General features: G+C 45.5%; 1 protein-coding gene across 15 annotated transcripts in view; it reads left to right on the forward strand.

The window, feature by feature from the left end:
• Positions 1 to 24,369, forward strand: part of LOC119395969 (dnaJ homolog subfamily C member 13) — a 221,893-nt gene that overhangs the window by 107,339 nt on the left and 90,185 nt on the right. For all 15 annotated transcript variants that reach the window (XM_049416836.1, XM_049416838.1, XM_049416840.1 and 12 more), the window contains exons 26-31: positions 9,678 to 9,879; positions 11,433 to 11,545; positions 13,980 to 14,058; positions 15,905 to 16,040; positions 16,783 to 16,967; positions 21,681 to 21,872. In XM_049416836.1, coding sequence (XP_049272793.1) covers positions 9,678 to 9,879; positions 11,433 to 11,545; positions 13,980 to 14,058; positions 15,905 to 16,040; positions 16,783 to 16,967; positions 21,681 to 21,872 — 907 coding nt within the window. The remainder of the gene's footprint in view (positions 1 to 9,677; positions 9,880 to 11,432; positions 11,546 to 13,979; positions 14,059 to 15,904; positions 16,041 to 16,782; positions 16,968 to 21,680; positions 21,873 to 24,369) is intronic.

A 24,369-nucleotide genomic window follows, 5' to 3' on the forward strand; every position in this document is an offset into this window, starting at 1 on the left:
CGATTTTCAATATTCGCGTATTCATGGCGACAAACTTGTCTTCGATTTCTTCGAAAGACTTCTGCGCTGTTGCAACATTAGCCGAGATATCAACTTGGCCCTGGGCTAGCCTACCAGTCTCAGCTTTTAGTTCTCTTAACATCGTTAGCACTTCTTTTTGCCATTCATCGGGACCGGGGTTGCTTTCAACATCTCCGCAACACAACAGCTTAGAAAGTACATGAACGTATTCATCATATGCGGTACACAGTGCGGGGGGGCACGGGAAAAGCAAAGTACATCTGTTGCTAGTGCGCTTAGCGAACAGGGAACATTTTTTACTAACCTGCAGGAAGTAAAAAAGTCGCACGAAGCGGAATTGAGCCATGGTGTCGCAGGTGATTTTCCCGTGCTGCGTAGTCACCGATATGGGCTGTGCACAAGGATATACAGCAGCGAACGAACCGGGACCCCAAGCGTATCACGCATGTATGCTACCTGCCGTTTGTAAAACCCTGCCTGAGGAGGTTTACTGAAGAAATAAAAAACTTAGGAGGCCTACTCTTTAGGGCCGAAACATACAAATCCAAGTGCCAGAAGAGATGTAGACCATTCGGAAAATCGCAATGAATATGTGCCCACACATGCCACAGGGTGACCGCAAATACGGCCGAAGCTTACCACTAAGGCTTTTTATATAAACTTTATTTGTGATTCAAGCAAACAGGTATACAAATTTAGGTGTGAAGTTTGCGATACTGGGCTGACAGAAACCGCGTTCCACACCCCAAAGTTCAATCATTCAAAGCAAGAGCAATGAATCAGAGAAATACGCAAAGTGAGCTCGCAGTTCCTAGGCTGTAACCTCAGGCTGTCTAAAGGCGTGCGTGATAGAAGCGGGGGCGGAGGCAGGGTAACCATGCGAGCGCCTTGTTGCATGGTGTTTTGACTCAGAGTGAAGAGTTTGCAAGCGCCCGCGTCCCCTTGGAGCTAGCTTGATGTAATCAAGAGGAATGCTGCCATGGGGCACTCCTGAACACTTAGAGTGCACAGAAATATATACGCGTGTGTTCCTGGATTTCGTTGCCATGGAAATGCGCCTGTCGTAGGCGGAAATTGAACCCACGTTATGAAGCGAAACAGTGCAATGCATAACTTGCCAAAGTATATGATACACGGCGAATCGTAGCGAGCGTATTCTGCCAAGTTTCCGCTTGTAGCCTAATCTAGCAAGTACAGAGCACAGCAAGCGCAGTTGAACATGATGGGTTACTTTCGCGACACTTACTCCTACCGTGCCGTACACTCACAGGATAGATCGAGTAAAAAGGGCGTCTTTTTGTCCCACAACAATAATCGTCATCTGGCTTGCTTGCGTTTCCTTTCTTGAAAACTCAGCGCTGGCCAATTTCCTATCAGGAATGCTGTCACGCTAATAACGCACGTGCCGTTCGTGACTAGAAAGTGCCGGGCGTGCAGCGATAATGCAAGGAAAGGCAGGCACAATAAATGACGATTATTGTTGTGGGACAAAGACTCCTTTTTTACTCGATCTATTCTGTGAGTGTAGTTTTACCCAGGGTAAATGCTGCGACGCATAAAGGAAAGGAAGCCTGTACAAAAGAAATTCAAGTGGCCTACATTTTGTAGAAGCGGAGGTATACATCTTAATTGTGTTTAATTGTTAATTTAGTTAGTTTAACTGTGTGGTGTTTAGTTTGTTAGCAGTGGCAGAAAGGAACACACAGCAAGTACAAAACAGTTGTGTCATTCCTATATATATGTGCCTCATCTCGTAGTTATGATGTCTATGGTTGTTACGTGTGTGTCAGGTAGCGCAGTTATCCCCTTTGTATTTTGTGTTATGTTTATTGCTGTGGATTCGTATGAACAAGCCCAGCAAACGACACTTCTGGAAAACTACATTTTTTGTAAAAAAAGGAAAACTGAGATGCTTTTCAAAACATACTTCGCCCACGCAGATCTACTCAGTTCCCTCGCATCGCACGCGCACTGTCCGTTTTTCTGCTTTCTTTTGTCTGTCGTTGCACACCCCTCGTTTTTTCGTGGTCGCCCGAGTGGGGCCACAAACACACGCACACACACGAGGGGGACGTTCCGAGGGTACGGCTTTTCTTTTCACTTGACGACCCTCACCCCATACTCTCAGAGGACTTCACACCATGGACGTAGGCAGGAGGGTGCAAAAGAGGCACTTGCCCCCCTCAAGCCACACCGGCACTTGCCCCCCAACGAAGCTATGCCAGCTCTCTCTCTCACCCCCCCTCCCCCAGCCGCAATGCAACACGGGTTTGCACCCCCTAAGGCAAAATTCTGCCGACGCCCATGCTTCACACCTGCTTTCACACTCTCCCGCGCAGCCGTCAGAAGGGCAGACAAAAAGAGAAGACTTACAGATGCTGAGGCATGGTTTGAAGTTAGAAAAGACATTCTCCCCTAAGGTAAAATGTTTTCGAACGCCACAGTCTGGGAGATGGGGAGCTTTCCAAGTCAGCGCTTTCGTGTTGTTCGTCTAGGTGGCGCTAGAGGAAGATTTGCGTTGTAGTGATAGGAATAATGCAGATTTCTCAGTGTTCCTGCAGTATCTGTGTGTGATTAGTGTGTATAATTATATAAGGAGACCGTAACTGTTATATTTTAAGCAATGCATGCCGAGATTTCAGCGCAGTTTGAAGATTTCTCCGCTTTTGTTGACGTTTTCAGCATGAAAAATTAAGGCAGTTTACGAGCTTCGTATCACATTTCTGCTTGTTTTATTGAAAAACGCTACGTTGAGGAAATAGATCGGGGACTCTAGTTTCTCTACGAGCCAATTCGGCCATGGAACTTCAGTAGCTTTCCACGAAAATGGGCCAAGGTAGGTCCCTATATTGAGAATATCGCCCAATTTAGATGAATGTAATTTAAAAAGTAGCATGTGCACATCGATGAAATTGAGCACTCAGGCGGAAAACCTTATCCTCTACATACGCCCCGAAAATGAACTTTCTCTAGCAAATAGTTACTGGACAATCTGCTGCGAAAGTTACTAAATTTGGCTGTTTTCAAAAGCTAAGCAACAAAAAAGTAGAAGTCCAACATCAATTTGCTACGTTGAGGAAATAGGTAAATATGTCTTGAAAGTGCTGTGCAAAGAACAGTGCTGTAACTGTAGCAGATTTTTCAAAAAATGGTCGCTGCTGAGGCACAGTCGCCCAAAACCGTGTAACATGCCCTTATTCTTGGCTATCCATCCCCAAATAATAATGGTTGACTTGTTTTTAATAAATATAGTATTTGAAATGTACAAAGATCAAGCTTTTCAATGATATATAAGTAGGGGTGTGCGAATAGTGAAATTTCATCTCGAATCGAATACGAATCGAATAGTGCCGAATAGTGGCCAAAAATATCGAATATCAAATCGAATATCGAATAGTATATATTTACACGAAACGTGCACCGCCAGTTATGGCAAGAAAAAGGACAAATAAGGGGCGCTACGGCTTGGTGACAGCTTTATTACGCGCTTGTTCGTTTTATTTTTTTTTTGCAGCTTTTATGGGCGCGCAGGCATGTCGATAGAAGAGCCGCCATTCCAGTCAGCAGCGCCACTCCTACCTTCTTAACGGCTAACAGAGAAGGAGGGGGTGGTGGGGGGGGGGTACGGTAGCTAGTTTCTTCATTTTTTTTTCCTCTATGGTCACGGAATACTGTTCATCTGACAACGGTAATGTTGCGCTTCATCACCATGGGTGTTCTGGGCTTAAAATCTTCGGGCGGCCGTTCACAGCAGCATTTTAACTGCGCGCGAGATCGATGGAAGTTTCTGAACGATTGGTGCGGTGCGGCAGTGCGACTTCGCAGCGTGAACAAACAAATTTGCTCATGTGAATCATCACCGAGGGTTTCGTGGGCCAATACCGGGACGTTTTACGGCGCTTGCGGCATACGCGACCGAACTATGCAAGAAGTCCGTGCCTTCGTTTCAGAAGCGAAGTTGTGAAGGGCTTGACAATTTTCTCACGCGTTTCTTTACATGTGGAAATGACAATCTCCTTTAAAATAAACATGCACTCTCTTCTGAACCAGGATATCAGTGAAAGTTTTAACGAAAGGCCTATTGTAACGACGTTAGCGTTAGTTCGATTCACCACAGTTGAACCAGGTTGCACCATTGGCCTTTGTCACGCTTCAGATATTCGTCCTGTCGAATTATTCGAAACCTCGAATACTAGCTATTCGAAAGTTGAATCGAATTATTCGATTAGGTATTATTCGATTAGAATTCGAAACTCGAATATTCGCACACCCCTATATATAAGTCAACTATATAAAACACGGAGAACAGCCTCCGCATCAGCTGGAAAAGTGACAAAAACGACGTGTTCATGCTACCGGAGTGAGACCGCCACCTTAAAGTACTTGCGCACCAGTTTCTTGTTTATTGAATGTGCAGGTGCTAGCCAACCTCACTTTATAATTCTGATGGCTATTTGTGTTACGTTGCGGGGTTGTGGGGTTTTCCTTGGGAAGAACCACACCGCTCGGCTGCTGGGTACGAACTGCTTTATTGCCAAAAAACGGCGCCTGCTCGCGAAGGCGCGGTCCGTGCGCGGCGTCCCTCGTGAAGGGAAAACGTAACCCAATCTGCCTTGTCGCTCTGGCCGCGCGGCTGAGTGACCGGAAGCCGGTGCTTGCGAGTCCCGGAGCGGCGGCACGCCTATTTGCCGGGAGCGGCAGTGCGTCGCCTGTAGAACATCACATCCCTCCCCTCTTAGATGGAGTCCCCGTAGCGGTCTGGGGGCTGGCGATGTCGTTGCGGACGTGATGCCGTTGTCGTGTCCGGCTGCGTCGCTGGTTGTTGTGGCCCTGGCTCTTCTGTTAGGCTGAACCCTGATGAAACTGGGGAATCTGCTGGTGGATCCAGCATGTACGGGGCCGGCACGGTAGCTTGCCGAGTTGTTGCGAGTTGCTCTCCGTGCTCGCTTTCTATGCGGCTTTCCGCCTGACTCTTCTCGACACCGGGTTTTATGTGGTCTAGGTGCCTTCGAAATGTTCCCGTTTCACATTTAATCATCCAAGACCTGTGTCCGAGCCTCTCCGTCACCGTTCCCTCCATCCATGCAGGGCTGCCGATGAAATTCCGGATGAATACTGACTGCCCCACAGAAATTTCCCTCGCGGAGTTGCAGCCCCTGGTGTTCGAGGGTGCTTCCTCAGGCGGCTGGGGCTGGAGTTTTGTGAGCGCGGTGACCATGTCGCGCCCGAACATTAATGCGGCTGGTGTTTTGCCCGTTGCCGTTGATACGGTGCTGTGCTGCTTAAGTAGGAACCGCGCCAGCCTGCATGCAAACGTTCCTGTTTGGTTCTTGGCTAACGCCTGTTTTGTTTCGGACACCATCCTCTCTGCCTGGCCATTAGTGACGGGATGGTAGGGGGCGCTTGTGACATGTGTAACCCCGTTCTTCTTTAAAAACTCCTCAAATTCTGAGGAAACAAAAGACGGGCCATTGTCTGTCACTAGCTTTTTGGGGAGCCCAAACGTTGCGAAAAGGTTTCGCATTTCCTCAATCAATGTGGTAGTCTGGATGTTGCGCATGCAGCGCACTTCCAGCCACTTGGTGTACGCATCGACCACCACTAGCAACATCCTCCCCTCCACAGGGCCAGCAAAGTCCGCATGAATGGTGTGCCAAGGTGTCGTTGCGCGCTCCCACTGAGGCATAGGTGCCTTGCCTGGTGCCTTTTGGTGCTGGCGACATATTACACAGTTTCTTGCCACCTCTTCAATATCGCTGTCAACACCTGGCCACCAAAAGTAACTCCTAGCGCAGGCTTTCATGGCGACAACTCCTCTGTGGTTTTCGTGGGCCAGGCCCAACACGCACTTTCTCGCTTTTGCAGGAATGACCACCCTGCAGCCCCTAATAAGGCAGCCCTCCTGAATAGAGAGCTCGGCCCCGAGCTTTCTGTATGCTGCAAACTCTTCATTGGCAAGCTTGCGCAATTCGCCGCTTCCGACAGCTGCTTTCACTCGAGACAACACTGGGTCTTGTCGGGTCATTTCAGCAAGTCGGTTCGGTGCTAGTTCAAAGCTTGGCGTGGAAACCAACATGAGCACGTCTCCTGGCGGATAAGGCTCATCAACCTGTGCTGGCAGCGGGAGTCTGCTGAGCGCGTCTGCGTTTTGGTGTTTTTGGCCTGGTCTGTACACCAAATTGTAATCATAGGTGGCTAGCTTGAGGCACCAGCGAGTCATTCTAGGCGATAGTACTGACGGCACTTGTTTCTTTTCGCCCATGATACCAATCAGTGGTTGATGGTCTGTCAATGCGGTCACGTGCCGACCCGCGATGTACTTGTGAAAATGGCTGACACCGTATACTATCGCCAATCCTTCTTTGTCAAGCTGGGAATAGTTCTTTTCCGCGCTTCCCAATGTTCGCGAAGCGAATGCTATGGGTGCCTCTCGGCCAAGAGCGTCTTCCTGAGCCAGCACCGCACCGATACCGTACGGTGACGCGTCTACGGACAAAAGAAGGGGCTTGGTTTCATCGTAATGAGCCAGTACTGTGCAAGTGCGGACCATATGTTTCAGTTCCTCGAAGGCGGTTTCGTGCTCCGATTTCCAGTTCCAGGGCGTATTTTTCTCTAACAGTTTGTACAGCTTGGCTGCGACATTTGCCCTGTTCCTTAAGAAGCGGTCGTAAAAAGATATCAACCCAAGAAAAGCTCGGAGAGATGTTCTGTCAGTTGGTTGTGGTGCCCGAAGTATGGCCTCGATTTTTCTCTCGGTGGCGTGCACCCCATTGGCGTCAATTCGGTGTCCCAGGAATTCCACTGACGTGATGCCAAAGTGGCACTTATCCTTCTTGAGGCGTAGGCCTCTCTCGCTTAGCCTTGTTAAAACCTGGTCAAGACGATGTGCGTGCTCAGAAGCATCTTTCCCGCTGATAATAATATCATCAAGGTAAACACTCACCCCGGGAATTCCGGCCAGTGTTCCCTCCATCATGCGCTGGAAGATGGCAGGTGCGGCGGATACGCCGAACGGGAGCCGATTCACTTTAAACAGTCCCTTGGTCGTGTTCACCGTGAGGAGCGCTGCTGTTTCGTCGTCGACTTTCAGCTGTTGGTAGGCTTGGTACAAATCCAACGTCGAGAAGAGGGTTCCGCCGCGCAAATTCGCGAACACCTCCGCTGTAGTTGGAAGAGGGTAGGAGGCCTTCTTCGCCGCTGCGTTAACAGTGCTCCTGTAGTCACCACACACACGCAATGTTCCATCATTTTTCCGAACGAGAACCAGCGGTGTTGCCCAGTTGGAATGCTGTATCGGTGAGAGGATGCCCTGATGTTGCAGGCGATCAAGTTCATCTTCCATAGGCCCCTGCAGGGCAAGAGGCACAGGACGAGCCTTACAAAACTTGGGGCTTGCGTCTTCTTCCAATTCCAGGTGAATCAAGGGGCCTGTGTAGCCGTCAATGTCCTCTCTGAACACGTCTGGGTGTCGAGAGATGACTTCCCTGATCTCATCTGCTGGATGTTCCACCTGGTTGATTCCGTGGACCTGGATATGGAGAGGCGCGAACCAGTCCCGTCCCAAGAGGTTGCATCCAGCTCCTTTCATCACCAGCAACGGTAGCACGCAATCGTCCGACTTGAACTTCACCCGAACATGTGCGGTTCCCAGAATACGCAGTTCTTCTCCCGACCAAGTGCGCAAGTCGAGTGGCTCCCTTGAAAGTTGGGGGGCGTTCCTTGGCCACGCTTTGTGGTAGGTCTCCTCGCTTATCAGGGAGCGTGCGGCACCCGTGTCAACTTCAAATTGCAGGGATTTTCGCTTTACTTCCACGTCTACCAGGAACTTGGGGCAGTGTGTGCGCCCATTTACTGCATGCAGCTCGTACGTGGAATCACTGCTTACAGTTTCGTCATACGGTAGGGGGTTGACACTGTGCGTTTGTTGCCTGGTGTGTGTGCGTGCTTCCTTTTCTTGCTTCTTGCGTGCAATGCAGGCGTCTCCGATATGGCCCACTTTGGCGCAAAAACGGCACTCTGCTGTTTTGAATTTGCACGTCGAAGGGTCGTGCCAGCCGTCACATCGGTAGCAACGGCGTCGGGAAGGCGGTTTCTTGTCTTCTTGCTTGTTGGGAGTAGCCTTGTTGATCTCTCCGGAGTTCGTTGCCGCTTTGATTCCCCGCTGCTGCCTTGACGCACTCTCCGCTGATAGGGCTATATCCAAAGCACGTTGGAAAGTCAGCTCCTTTTCTGCGAAGAGGCGCTGTTGGAGAAGTTCGTCGCGGATGCCGCAAACGAATCTGTCTCGCAGCATTATGTCCTGTGGCAGCATTGTTGGGTTCCGTTGTGAAACGGGCTCTTGACTTCCCCCCGACGATGTCGATGTTGCAGGCGTAGCCGCTAGCACACCGAAGTTGCAGTCCACTGTCAAACTCTTGAGGGCTGCGACATAGCTGCTTATCGATTCGCCGGGGTTTTGGTCTCGTCGCTGGAACACGTACCGGCCGTAAAGCTCCGATGGTCTCGGATCGAAATGCCGCTGGAGAAGTGTGACCAGCTCGCTGAAGCTGACCTCTCCAGGGGTTTTCGGCGCGACCAGCGCACACGCAGTCTCGAAGGTGTCCGCGCCGCATAGCGTGAGGAGGAGGGCCCGTTTCTTCTCTTCATTGCTGATGTCGTTCGCCACAAAGTAGAAGTTGACGCGCTGGATCCATGACGCCCAGGACTTTCCCGAGAAGGGCTCGATGGCGCCGTACATTCCTCCTGTAGCCATGGCACGTAACCTCGAAGCTGCGCTCGCTTCACAACTCCTGCCTCGTCGCCAGTGTTACGTTGCGGGGTTGTGGGGGTTTTCCTTGGGAAGAACCACACCGCTCGGCTGCTGGGTACGAACTGCTTTATTGCCAAAAAACGGCGCCTGCTCGCGAAGGCGCGGTCCGTGCGCGGCGTCCCTCGTGAAGGGAAAACGTAACCCAATCTGCCTTGTCGCTCTGGCCGCGCGGCTGAGTGACCGGAAGCCGGTGCTTGCGAGTCCCGGAGCAGCGGCACGCCTATTTGCCGGGAGCGGCAGTGCGTCGCCTGTAGAACATCACAATTTGCATTACAAATAGCTTTCTTCATTACTTTTTATCGTTATGTAGAGCCCTTTGGCAATTACTGTGCCATAATTTATTTTCTGTCCACGAGGAATTCTTGCAAAATATTTTAGCACAGCACCACTGGATGCTGTGTTTCATGGTAGTCCACAGTTGTTTATAGAGCTTCACATTGGTCACAAAGATTATGCAAAATGTGAAATTTCTATGTGCATATTTGATAACAGCATACTCTTCCTTCTAACATTGCCCTCATCACCGACATTTCTGATTTCAAAACTGCCTTTGAAAACGACAATCTTTCAAGTAATGCCTCCTAACCAGACTTGCTTTTTTTTTTTTCCTTTGGGTCCACCCATCATGTAATGTCCTGTCACTTGAGACCTTTGAGGTATTACGAATGAATGAATTAACAATCGAACAGCTGGAGCACAGTGCCTGTGGCTGTTATCTCAATTGCTTTGTCATTGCAATCCAAGTCTGAGCATGGCAGGAGCTAGTCAAATGTACCATCATCGTTATCGTTCGTCTTAGATGTCCCTTTAGAACACTGTCTAAAGAACTCTATGGAACTAATTGCAGGCGCTTCATGATGGGCAAGATTGCAAGCCACATCGGGGACTTCACGCCGCGACTCAAGTCCAACACTCGTGCCCAGTACGACTACTGCCCGATACCGCCTGTGCGTTACCCACAGCTGCAGAACGAGCTCTTCTGCAACATCTACTACCTGCGGCACCTGTGCGACATTCAGCGCTTCCCGGAGTGGCCCATCAAGGACCCTGTGAGTTGAAATCAAGAGTGCCATTTGTGTTACTTCAAAAAAGGAAGCATGAGATTGGGGGTACCTGCAGGTATCATTGGGAGGTCAGCTCCCAAGTGTGTGCTGTTGAATTTCACTAGTGTGGTGATGCAGGGTAGTTGCTTAAGTTCATCACGAGTGCTTGAAAGCCCAGCAAAGGACAAAAAGCGATAGTGTTGCAAGTTAAGCACTTGTCCTGTTCCATGTTCCTGTTCTTAAACTTCAATCTGTGCATGACAAATTTTAGCACAGCAGTGTAAAAGGAGTGCAGACTGCGTGGTGTCATGTTTCAACATTGCAGTAGTAGTTTTTAAATCTACGTTAAAGAGCAGCTCTCGCCTAAGTTTAGTCCAACCGATTATTTTTTTAAAACATGATTTGCATTTCTTTAGGAAGAAAATGCTGGTTGTCAACAGAGAAAATAAAGGAGCAAGGATCCCTTTCAAAATTTTATGCTTAAACCACAATCTAGTACATTTGAAAGATGTTATTTATGACTTTGCAGATTGCTAAGGTATTCTTCGATCATACCTTGCCTAAATTTTGTGTCACCAAGGAGTTAACGTGCGAACTTTGAAGCTGTCATTCATTGTTGCGCTTCTTTCTGCCTTCCCACTTGCTGAGAATTGTCATATTACTGACATTCTTGGGTATTTGAGAAGTGCAATTTAGGAATTGCTAGTGAGAGGTGCAATTTATATGCACCATACAGCCCACTTAGCACACTGCTGCTTACTTCGACATGTTCTGAGAATATTTACGACATGCTTAGCTTCTGTGTTCATCTAGTACCTTGGTTCCAGAAGTCCAAAAAGTTAAAGCCATTCCTTTCTGTGAAAGTGAGCGACCAGCGGAGCTGAAGGGCTCACTCCCATCTCTGCTCTCGTCGGCGTCCTTCAAAAGCAAGCTGCTCAGGAGTTCTCACAATGCACGGTTGACCCGTACTTGCCACGCATGACTGCACCAATCCGGCGCATACACTCCACTGACGTGTCGAAGTGCGTACGAAATGCAAACTGATCCACTGAAGGCTTCCACACCTTGCATGGTGTTGATTCGCCTTGGGGATCGGCCCACCTTTAACCAATCGACGATGTTGAATGATGATGTCATCATGTGACATCATGTAGTGGCATCATTGTGTGATGTCACGATAACGTCATGATGACACAAAAAATTTTGATGACCTGGGACATGATGATGCCACAGATCACCATTTTATTACATGATGGCATCACATGATAACCTCATTATGTGTTGCCATCACTCGCTTGGAGGAGGTCACTGGGTTTTTCTTTTTTGCACGTGGACAGATGCCGCAAAATCAATTTGCATAGGGGAGCGCGGATTAGGTTAGGAAGAAAGAACACCCGAGAGAAAAGACGCTAGCCAACTAGCCCAACAACTGACCATTTTGGTGCAAAATAAAGCGGGTATACCATTTATAGGTCTGCTGTGAAATCATTTTTCTTTACCCAGAAGTCAGACTTGTGTGCTGTGCTAACAAAGGTCATTGATGTGGCTTGTTAATGCAGGTGGCACTACTGCGAGATGTGCTTGAGCGATGGCGACAGGAGCTGGATCGCAAGCCGCCGCCGCTGTCCATGGAGGAAGCCTGTGCAACCCTGGGCGTCACACAGGAGCAGAAGTGAGCACTTTCCAGTGTGGCCACTTTCTGCGTTTTATTAAATGATTGGGAAGTTCGATCTTTCATTGTAATAATAGCTTAATTCATACCTCAAAGAATGAGGGAAAAATTTCTGAATGAGCCCAGTGTTTCATCACGGAATGGATAGATACATTTCCTTGCAGAGTTGTCAATTCTTGCAAGGTTGTCAAAATTGTCGCCCCTTGTTTGCGATTGCACGAGACCCATGTTGAAACTGCAGTTTTATTTTTTTGTTGCTTATACAAGTTAGCATTCAGCACTTGCAAGCTTTTAAGAGAAATTGCGTGTAGAGAGAGAGACAAACACTTCATTGGTAGCAAAGCAGAGACTAAATGGCCAATGGGAAAAGCTGCTCGTTTCCTGTTGACTTGTCAAATTTTAATTTGTAAATCATGAGTCCACACTTAGCTTTCTGGCCAAATGGGAGCAAAAAATGCTGAATTCTTTTATTTGCTCAAGTAATTCTATGTGTTGCACCTTAATATTTGTAAAAGCCATTTTATTTATAAGCATAACAGAAAAAAAATTTTTTAAAAAAGAAATTTGACAGAAGATTGGCTTCACTACACTGCACTATGAAGATATACGGTTGTCAGCGGTCCTATGTCTTGAGAAGTTGAAAAACAACACCCATCATGGGTCCTTTGCTGTGGTGCACTGTCGCCGGGAAAAAAAAAGCTTTAGTGTTAGTGGTTGCCGGTTTATGGTCATCTGTGCCCTCTACCAAGGCGGCAACATGCTGTCCTTGTCTGGCGAGTCCTTGGAGAACTGCGCTCCAGACTCTGATGAGAGCTGCACATACCTATATGTCACTGTGAAAGTCTGCCAGAACTTCCAAAATGAAGCTTTGTTTGCCTTTTTTGGAGTGCTGTCCGTAACAGAATGCACATGCTCGAAGGAAGACGGCATTTTTGGATCCCGGTCGCCAGTGTCAAAACCATTTTCGACTGAAATTTATGCTTTGAGCGTGTTATTTTATGTTTTTTGCCATGCCATCTGTTCATTCCAAGGAAAATTACATGGAAAAAGATCAGGTTAGCTTGACAGCTACATCACTGGAATGGTTGTTTCAGCACGGACGATCCCAGCTTTTCTACGGTAGGGAAAGGGTTAAACAGTAATTCGGTGTTGCCCCTAATGTGTACTATTCGCGACTGCACAGCTTTAGTTCACGTACATCAGTCTCCATGTTTGAAGTTGTTTGGGTGTGGCTGAACACGGGGTGGCAGCAGTGGACACTGTATTTCAGGGATAAGTGAAAAGGCGCGTGTGATAACTCTTCTGTAGTATACATTATATGCCTTGGTTTTGATTCGTGCCTCTTTGCTTTGATGCACAATTTGCTGTGTGCACAATGTGCCTGTGGTGAATAGGACATTACTTTTACCTTTCTTTCACCAAGCAGTTGGAAGTAACTTTAGGTGCACTTTTTAGTTTGCTCATAGCTTAATTGAGGCTAACTTTTTTTTTTCTCATGAAAGTCGGAGTGGTGCACGGTAGTTGCAGGTAGATGGTTCCAGTCCCGTGCGGTTGTCACAAAAAAGAAGCGAAGATGGGCGGTGGTTTGTGCTGGCGGAGGATATACTGCTCTTGAATGATTTGTGCGGCTTGATGAGCGATCGACTGGCAGGATGGCTATGGGAGCATGATAAAATTTGTAAAAAAGGCATAGTCGAGATATGCGACGTCGTAATTCTAGATCAGAAAGGTGAGCACGAGTCTTAAGTTTGGAAACACTGGAATTGTAGGTATATTCAGAGTAGATAAAACGTGCAGCGTGGTTTTGAATCGATTCGAGAATGTTGGATGAGTTAGATTGGCGGGGATCCCAGACAGAACATGCGTACTCTAATTTCGGACGAACAAACGTGATATATGATATCATCGCTTAACTGATGGGGGCGCAAGATTGCTGTGCAGTAACAAGTCTTGAGCACTAGCTTTTTCTAATAGTAACAGCTGCCCTTGGACCCTTTCACTTATCACTTTGAAGAACTTGCCCTTGGGCCAGTTGGTTTTGTGTTCTGAATATGGTAACTTTGAACAAAGTGACTGACAGACCTCAAAAAATCGTTGTCGGTTTTATGTTTGTGTCTGTCATTTCGTGCCTAGTTGCCATAGTCTGTCCAGTATTGTTCTTTATATACTTGTTTTGATGTCACTGAGTGCAGAGAAGATCATCAAAGACATTTGTACATAGTATGATGCAAAAAACTTTGCGCTAACATCTTGCTCAGTGTTTCTATTCGAACCAAGGGATGCTAAATTGTATGATTAATGTATTTTTAAAGGGAACATTATGTGCATATAAACAAGAATATCTTGGGAAATGTCATCAACTTTTCCAGAAGAGAACCTGTACGTATTGTGTGTGGAGCATGTTTCTAAAACCTTTCACTCATTGGTTGGGCAGGTCAGATGACTCGGTTATTCGGCGTGCCTACTTTCGACTTGCTCAAAAGTATCACCCTGACAAGAACCCAGAAGGAAGGGTAAGCGTCAGATTTTTCATGCTTACTATTGCTCACTTTATTGCATATAAGCTTTAGTAAATATGGCTGCAACTACTTCACAAAATTTGCCTTATGTATCAACCCCAATTTTGCTCGCCAGTGACATCATATCTTTGTCAGGCCATTAACTGTATTCACAGGTTGCTAATCGTATGTCTTAGTTTCACCATAAACATAAAGAGCTTCCATCATAACTATGCTTTTTCACTACCAGCTCTCACCTCTGTTATGTTAATTTTATTTAGTTCTGTTGTAACATGTATTTTGTGATGTCCAGAGCATTTTGAGTATATCTAAAAAAAATGCTGAAAAAGAAATTTTGCAACATTGTACCTTACATAACTGTTGCTTCTTCAAGTAACTTGAACATTTCGACTGCTGTTTTAAGTTAATGCATTACACACTTGTGAGCACTTGCCCTTTTGATTGAATTGGGTGCTGACAAGTCAACTTGTGCTGTACATAATGCCAACACAGCTAGTTGCATGACACATGTCATGTGGCCTGCTGATAGTGTGTACGTGTTAAACACATACATTTCTTGAAGGACCTAAGTATTTAGACTTCTTTTGATGAAATGAGGCCTTTCATTTTCGTCATGCTCAGTGAGTATAACGATGCTTAGATGTAGAGTAGATTTAACATGAATTTAATGCGCACATTTAGCATGTGTTTGCCGAGTTGCTACTTGGCGTATGTACAACTCTCCCATACCGCGAAATTATTGCTCTGCAGTCTTGGCTGAAATGTGTTCCATGTGTCCATCGATTAAATCAAATACCCTGTGTTGCATGCAGTGGCTGCTGTTATTGACATGACATTAACATGCAGCACGCACTTGATGTTTTGACGCCTGGCGGTGCTGCTTTGAAAACGCCAGAAATGCGTTTCGTGCATAACAAACTGGTTTTGGTGAAATCCACAAAGCAGAAAAGGTTTCACTAAAGATTGTTGAGGTGGAGTAACTGTGCCAGAAACCAGTTTGTCCCAGGTTTGACCCCTGAACCAGGACAAACCTTTTTTTCCAAGTCCGAAGGTTTGTTTCTTAAACATCCATGTGGTAAAGTTTTCTGTGTAGCTGCACTTTTTTTTTCAGGTGGATTACAATCTTTCCCTTTCACGTATTTCATGTAGCTGACAGTTATTGCACATATTTAGACACCTTATGGTCTTTTCTCAGTTACTTTATATTCTCGAGTTTCCTTATATCCCCTTCGGGCACGAATTACGATGGAGATGTGTAAAATTCATGCAACATAATTCCAAGGCGCTCTATAACACATCCCAAGAAAGAAAATGAGGCAATATGTTGCTATGCACAAATTTCAGTAATTAATGTTAATTAGCATGTAATTAAATACTAATTATTCTGTAATCAGTGAGCTTCAGTTCTTGCAGAAAAAAGAATCAAATATTAGGCTCAAAATGCATGCCTAGTTTGTTTTTTTGGTTGCATTAGTTTCGAGCAAAGAAAAATAATACCCTTGACATTGCTCCTGGAACGCGGCACGTCAAACTGTCGTCGAACATGGTAGTGGCTCCAGCAAAGTGATCCTCTGCAGCAATACATAGCACAATGAACTTTTAAATGACCACTAGTTGTCCACTCGGGAAGGCTGTTACAAATGTGCACACTGCATTTCATGTCGTTTGAAGAAACATGCGATGTGTGATGCGCCTCCATAGTTGACGTGCCGCTGAAGGGAATATTCTCAGTCACTGATGTGGTTTGGAGTTTGTTTCTGACTTAGCTTTTTTTTCCTTTGGCAAGCTCCCTCGTAATGAGTGCTGAGTGATGCATGCTTCGTTTGAATGGGACCCACAGGAGCAGTTTGAAAAGGTCAACAAGGCGTACGAGCTGCTTTCCGACAAGACTCAGCGCTGCTCCGACGGGCCCGACCCCATCAACCTTCAGTTGCTGCTGAAGACTCAGGCCATACTCTTCAGCCGGCACGCTAAAGGTCAGACCTCCCATGGGGCAAGATAGCTTCTTGGAAAGTACGGGTCATATGTACACGGACTGTCATTGAAGAGCCTTGCCATATGTGGACATTGCAGACTGTTATCGTTGACGGTGTTTCCAGTGCCATTTGACAGTTCCTCTTCCTGATCTTTGTCAGCAGTTAGACAACGAACATAAGCTAGCATTAGCCTGTTTGGTAACATTATTCAGTGCTGCTAGTGTGCAGCAAGTGCAATACTCACGGATTGTGAAACGCGAAAAATTTAGGGCAAAATAATGCACGTACTTTCATTTCAAGCCTCTACAGTTCGTATCTTAGTGGCACAATTTTGACTCGAACACTTACGTCGGAGCCCGCATTACCTTTAGCGGACAGATTAGCGGCAACATGTTGCAGTTAACATGAGCAATTGCTAATAGCACTCATTATACTAAAAAAAAAGTGTCGCGTTTCAATCTGCGGGTACTGTACATAGGTTAATTGAATTCAGTCCGAAGTTATTGTCGACATGGTAGACACCATACCCTGTTCAGAAAGTGGGTGGAAGGCCTTGTCTTGAAATGAAAGCTGACTCCTTTACTTCTTTCCTCTCAAACGACCTGCATGCAGACATTAGAGCTGCCTGTTTTATTCATGTTGGGACGTTAAACCTCAGATGTTATTATATTATATGTTTTATTCATGGCTGATGCTTGGGTGAGGCTTCGCGTCGCAGTGCGCCATGACTTGTGGCACGCAGAGCTGGAGCCGTACAAGTACGCTGGCTACGGGCTGCTGCTGCGGTTAATGGAGTCGGAGTTGGACGACCCCCAGCTGCGGAGCAAGGCCACGCCCTTGCTGGGCGTTGCCACCGAGACTGCCTGGCACACGCTGCGCTGCTCGCCGCTCAACGTTGAGGAGCTGCGCAGAGAGGGCGGCCTGCAGGTAACTGTGGATTTTACGACCGAGAATGTCTCCGTGATAGTATGGCAGGTTGTGCCTGCTGCCACAAAGCCCAGTGCTAGCTTTTTTTTTTTGTCTTTGTAACAGTCGTTCTAGTGTATTGTTCTAGTGGTTAGTTATTGGATGGTGTACTCGCTGTTTCCCCTCCGAGGTCAGTCAAACATTTTGACATTAAAGGGACACTGAAGTTAAACAGTCATTATCTTTAGGCTGGTAAATTATTCTTTAAGAACTCTATTGTCATTTCATGAAGTTCATTACTAGAAGTGAAAATGAAGTCAAAAGATTATTTTCGAATTTTGTGCTGAAACCTCCAACATCTGAGTATCACTGTGACATCAAATATTTAAAAGTGTATTTTTCATACTTGGCCACATTGCCTCAAACAGATTTCCTGAAACTTGCTATGTTAAGTCTCTGGCTGCCTTAGAACACAATGTAATTTAATTTTACCAGTGAAAAATTATGTAGGCCCTAGCAAACGCCGCCAACATCTGTGATGTTACAAAGAGTTGGTGTTGGTAACTCAAGGAAGCATGAACACCTGTATTTTCTATTTGCAGTTTTTCCTGGTTTATTAAGTGTCTTGTTGTGGCAAGACTTGCACTTTTGGCGTTCTGAAAGCACTGAAAGGATAACTAACCGATATAGCAGAAACTTTTTCTCTTTAGTGTCTCTTTATGAAATCATCAAGCTGTAGTAGCACAAATGACAGCTCCGACCATATTGTATGTTCAGTGCGTGAACTGGGGTCATCTTTATCATAGCATTCTGCCTCCTGCATTTTTCAGGTTCGCATTCAATGCACTGTCTGTGTACTATGCAGTGCAGGTATTGTTCTGCAAGTTTAATTTGTTTTTTTTTTTTAATCTTGTGTGTATGTACAAGTGAAGGTAGCACGGTCTCGTAATTTTTACATATAAATAATGCACGTCTTTCGCTATTTCTTTTCAACAGTGAAATTCCTCATGGCAGTTAAGAAATTGGAAGGTGATTCCTCGTAAGATCGAACAATCGATGTCTGGTCGACCTCTCAAATTTATTTCAGAATTTTATATATTATTGCCTGATGAGTGGAAAGAAGAGATCCGTAATTTGTTTTGCCGCCAAAAATTTTTGCGAAGCACAGGAAATCAATAATGACGAAAAGGTGGAGTGGAGCGCTCATCCGCTCTGCTGTTTTGGCCAACTTTCGTTATGAATTGCACAAAATATATTAAAGTTAGGTAGCTGAAATTTCTTTAACTAAATATATGCATGCTTTCGCTTCTGCGCAGGTATTTTTAGTTTTAATGTGTAGTGTAGATGTTTTTATAAAAAACCTCAAAATTGGCCCAGGAAACGTTATTTTCTTTACTTTGAAGGCCTTTATCTCGAAAAATCCTTGTTGCAGAGCGACAAAAATTGCGCATTACGTTCTTCGCATGGTTATCTACCACACTGCCGAATCTTATATGTATATAACTTTTCACTAAAGAGATATGATTGGGCTAAGTTAAAGAAAACACGGGACAATGAAAACTTCTGACGACAATTAAAAAAAAAAACATTTTTTATATTTCTTAAACTTTGTCCACTTATTCTCCTCCACATCAGCTTTCATAATCATTGAAAACATGTTGCATAATGTCGTTGCACTAACAGTTACGGCACCTCCAATGAGACCCTTAGGCAAGGATTGGCAATTCCGACTTCTTGCCCAGCAAGTGTATAAAATGCAGGCAGAATTGAATTGCTTTTTATTAAAAGGCCAGCAGGTACCGAAAAAGGTGTCGCCGGCACTGAAGACGTTAATTTTGAAATTATTTGGTCACTGCAGCGGCCACGAGCGCGGGGCTACCGAGCAGGCGCGCACGCACCCGAGATAGACCCGAGATGCTCGTTGTAAGAGACGGCGCAGGGAGAGCTCGTTTTCGCGTCCTCAGACCGATTGAGTTCGAAACAGCAACGCCTCTCCGGTGACTTGAACGCACGTGCACTGGAGCTTCGCTATTCTATCCGCCCTCTGTTCGCATCGCAGCTAGTCGCTGATAACACGGCGGAGATGGAAGCAAGATGAACACTCTATAAGGGAGCTATTAGCGCTCGCTTCACGCACGCTGCTGCCAGAGAACTGCGATGCGCCAGTTGCGATCAGTGGAAAGCATTAATGTGGCACTCCAGTGGCAAAGCAAAATATGGAATGTCAAAGAAAAGAAAAGCAATATCGGTAACCGGATGCGCTTGCCTATCTTACATGTCGGCAGCAGACGGCCTGAGCTAGCCGCGCATTCAGAGCGCTGTTCACTCTTCATTCGGCGCGGATAGTTCTTGTGCTTTGCTCTTACTCTACTCCTCCTGTGCGTCTCATGACGAGAAAGTATAGCTCTGAATGAGTCTATTGTGGAGACTACCTTTCGAAGCACAAGAAGCTTAAAGGAGTACTGACACGAATTTTAAAAAAATTCGGATTGTTGCTCTAAATAAAAATACTGGTGTCGAGAAACCTAAAATGACTATTGTGGTGCCTGGGAATGCATCGTATATATTTTAATTAGCGCCACCTTAAAAAGACACTTTCGGTTTAGATATCGAGGGGGTGGCTTCTCAGTGCCGTTTCATAGCAGTGTGACGTCACGGAGATACAGAAACTTGCGACATACTAGCAGCAAATTCGTCATCTGCTCGTGGTGCACATAAACAACGATGAGTGAATTGTCGTTCAGTGACCCTGACAGTGATTTCTACGATTTAGGCTGCATGCAGGACGCAGAACTCGCATACTCGGGGGAACTGTCTTGACTCGTCGGGATAATGTCCTTGCAGTGGAGCTGCCTTGCAGATGCTCAGCGACGAAAACTTCAAAGTCAAATTAAAATATTCTATATGTGTTCTCCGACTCCAGTGTGTGGACAGCGTTGACACTGCACACCAACGAAGCAAAAAATGTCCCTTTTGCGATGTCTGAAAATCGTGTCAGTACTCCTTTAATTATTGCAAAGAAGCCAAAATTTCGCAGAGTTACCAACCTAGGCATATACGCTTTGAAGAAACGTTTAACGCCCGAAAGAGCAGTGACTGCCAGTGAGACGGACTACTTGTGCTACGCGTGCTTTTGCTACCACTGCAATGAAAGATCTTCACGGAACGCACAGTTTAACGATGACATTCTTATGCCTCCTGAAAAAGAAATTGACGTCATTAACCAGATCACTGCGACTACCGGTGTACGTGTGTTCAAGTCACCCCAGAGGTGTTGTTCTTTCGAACTCAATCGGTCTGAGGACGCGAAAACGGGCTCTCACTGCGCCGTCTCTTACAACGCGCGCCTGCTCGGTAGCCCCGCGCTCGTGGCCGCTGCAGTGACCAAATAATTTCAAAATTAACGTCTTCAGTGCCAGCGACACCTTTTTCGGTACCTGCTGGCCTTTTAATAAAAAGCAATTCAATTCTGCCTGCATTTTATACACTTGCTGGGCAAGAAGTCGGAATTGCCAATCCTTGCCTAAGGGTCTCATTGGAGGTGCCGTAACTGTTAGTGCAACGACATTATGCAACATGTTTTCAATGATTATGAAAGCTGATGTGGAGGAGAATAAGTGGACAAAGTTTAAGAAATATAAAAAATGTTTTTTTTTTTAATTGTCGTCAGAAATTTTCATTGTCCGGTGTTTTCTTTAACTTAGCCCGATCATATCTCTTTACTGAAAAGCTATATAATAAGATTCGGCAGTATGGTAGATAAGCATGCGAAGAACGTAATGCGCAATTTTTGTCGCTCTGCTACAAGGATTTTTCGAGATAAAGGGCTTCAAAGTAAAGAAAAGTAACGTTTCCTGGGCCAATTTTGAGGTTTTTTATAAGAACATCTACGCTACACATCAAAACTAAAAATACCTGAGCAGAAGCAAAAACATGCATATATTTAGTTAAAGAAATTTCAGCTACCTAACTTTAATTGTGCAATTCATAACGAAAGTTGGCCAAAACAGCAGAGCGGATGAGCGCTCCACAGCACCTCTTCGTCATTATTGATTTCCTGTGCTTCGAAAAAATTTTTGGCGGCAAAACAAATTGCAGATCTCTTCTTTCCACTCATCAGGCAATAATATATAAAATTTTGAAATAAATTTGAGAGGTCGACCAGCCATCGATTGTTCGATCTTACGTGGAATCACCCTGGAGAGCTTTTTTTCATGCTGATAACATCGTGAGAGGCAACAAATTTTTGTTTTCGTTTCTTTTTTTGCCTAAACTTTGGTAAAAATAGGCACCTCTCTCAAACTGCGAGGTTATTTAGTCGAAAATAGCTCCTATTATTCAACATCTTCAGGGCCCTTGCCACGTCTGAAAAATCAATCAACAGTCTGCCTTTTTCATAATGCCATGGCGCATGCACCCTTCCCCTAGCAAAAAAAGTCTCGAAGCGCCTCTTGATCTCGGAGGCTTTCGTTCTGGCGATACCATTTGTCCTGGCCCCTACCAAAATGGCAGAGGGCAGATCAGGAAGATGTAAAAGACTGATTTTTCACAAATGTTCCAGCAGCGAATTCACCCTCACAAATACAATCCTGTTTCATCAATGTACAAGCATCAGAAGTTGCGGGTGGCACAAGTTTTGGACGATGCAAATATCTTAACGCAGCCCCATCAGGCACTGTATTGTTGCACTTATGCTGCGCTCGGATTTGTCACAGAAGACATTTTTTCTTACAGCTGTTGGAGCGTGCACTGTCGTGCAGCGTGGAGATGCTAAGCCACAGCTCCCAGAAGGGTGCCCTGGAGGTGGAGGTGATGATGCACACAGCACACTGCCTGGGCGTGGCTGCACAGTTCCCAGCCTGTCGGCAGGCCCTGGCGACCATGCAGGGGCTGTCCAGGGACCTTTGCCGAGGACTGTACTTTGATGTGAGTATTGGGTTCCGTGCTTGGCCAGGCTTTGTTCAGTGCTCAAAGGAACACTGAAGTAAAAGACTGTCAGTTTAGACAGATAATTTTTTGAGATCGCTGTTGTCATTAATTATGCCACCACAGAATTGTTACTATGCCATCATGAATTATGAATTTGCCATCATAGAATGTCAAGGTCTTCCTTTTTTCATACTTTGACCACATTGGTTTAAACTTACTGAAAATCTACTTCTATTAATTCGACCCTGAAGGGACTGATAAAATCTTCTTAATTGTCTGGTGGGTCAAATTAAGCAAAAGGCAGGAGCAACAACAAGATATCCTGCTGACTTATGTGGAAGTACTTGATGGTTTTGACCTGCTTGCAACATGTCCCTAAATAGAACACATACCCATGTCCAAAGTGAGAAATTAACTTCGATGTGACACTGGAGAGCCTAAACTACGTGTCACAGAAATTGAACATGCACTGGATCTTTTAACAAAAAAAAAAAAAAATAAAGTGCATCTCCGATAATGCAACAAGAATAAGATGAAGCCAGCAGACTCGCATCTTCAGGGAATGAAACTTTATCTTTTGTCCATCATCTTCACTCTTAGGCAGGACTTTATTGGTACAAAAAACAAGATGTGCCGTCCTCTTTACGGTTGCTCGCGTATTTAGTATCCTCAGAGACGAAACGATGGCCGACACCCATGGGCGTCGGCAGGATTTTGCCTTGGGGGGTGCAAACCCGTGTTACATCGCGGCTGGGGGAAGGGGGGGGGGGAGAGAGAGAGAGCTGGCATAGCTTGGGTTGGGGGCAAGTGCCGGTGTGGCTTGAGGGGGGCAAGTGCCCCTTTTGCACCCCCCTGCCTACGCCCATGCCCACACCAGAGATGAAACGATGGCCCACACCAGATTAACCACTTTGCTATCTGTCCTGCAGTGCGTGCAAATCTCTGGAATGCCAAGAACACGTGACATGACATGTTGCCGATAGCCGAACAAGTAAAATAACCGAAAGTGGGCTTGAAATGAAACTGAAATTGGCGTGTCATTGTTCTTTTGCTGCACGAACTTGCCATTCATGGTTGTGATTGTGGTCTGGCTGTCCCGCTTAGATTGGGATGCCTGCACGAAATGTGTGGGCTGAGCTAAAAAATAACTCAACCCTTTCAGACGCCACCTATGAAGAAATGTCTATAAGTACGTCAAATCGAAGCAGTGTTATTTCAAGGCACTCAATAATATATTGCAGCAAAAATAATGTCGTAATATGTTAATTTATGCATGTTATGGTAATCAGTTCCTAATTATTATGTAATTAAATATCTATTTATTCTGAGCCCATGTACTTAGATTTAGAGGCATGTGAAAGAACCCCACGTGGTAGAAATTTCCGGAGCCCTCCACTACGGCGTCCCTGGTAGTCATATCGTAGTTTTGGGGCATTCAACCCCAGATATTGTTATCTATTCATTCTGAAAATAGAATAGAATCTCAGGCTAGAAATATAGTGCAAGTTCGTTTTCGGTTACGTTCATGTTGAGCAAAGCAAAATTATACTTTTGACGTGGGTCTAGGGAAGTAGCATGTCGAATCACTTGTGAGCAAAGTGATCATATGCACGCTGCAAAATGAAGTGAAATGAAGGCAAGTTTATTATGCAGGAGGTTCAATTCATCCAAAGCTCAATGTATCTTGCTCTTTCTTAGTCCCTAGTCAATACAAATAGCAAAAACAACTGGTGTACAGAATTGTGTACATAGCGTCTATTAATGGCAATGTTACAGTCAGGCTGGCTCCGACTACGTTGTGAATGCAGTTTCGGTTTTGTCAGATTGCACGGCCCAAGGAATTTTGGGATGATCTTTCTCAAAAGAAGAAAACTGCTTATTATGATAAGATGAATGCTATAATAATTGATTTTTGACTACTGCTTCCATGTTCAAACCTTCCTGGGGCACGTGGAAAATAGGTCATTTTTCCGATACATTTCGCATATTTGACGCATTCAACTGTTCCCAGGCACCGCGAAGTTGGATGCTGCTGCTATTGGAAATGTAACAGCTCCCACCATTTGGGTTTGGAGCATGTAAGATGACTGGCCATGTTTGAATTATCTGGCAGAGGCTAATTTCAGGATTGAAATTAACGAAAGTTTGTCCTATATAAATGTGCGGGGCGCTGGCAGTAAGTAACAAGCGCAATGCAAGACAGGAACAGGTGCCATTTTTCTAGTGAAGAGCTTAAGCTTCTCCGTATGCATGTTGCCCATCATAGCAGTTAGGTCTCCGAGACGCTAACACAAGTGGCCACACTGGCAGTGTGAACATTTGGTGCAGAGAAGTTTAACGCTAACTGCAATGAAGCTTATGGCAGTGTCAAGATTCTAGCTTAAGTTTTTCCATGAAGGCTGTATTGTAGTGTAGCTATAGAGCAACCTTTGTGGAAAATTTTATATATAGACGAAATAAAACTTTTCTTTACTTAAAACTAGAGCTGTGCGAA

Source organism: Rhipicephalus sanguineus, chromosome 6, assembly GCF_013339695.2.
Source record: "Rhipicephalus sanguineus isolate Rsan-2018 chromosome 6, BIME_Rsan_1.4, whole genome shotgun sequence".
NCBI classification, from domain to species: Eukaryota; Metazoa; Arthropoda; class Arachnida; order Ixodida; family Ixodidae; genus Rhipicephalus; species Rhipicephalus sanguineus.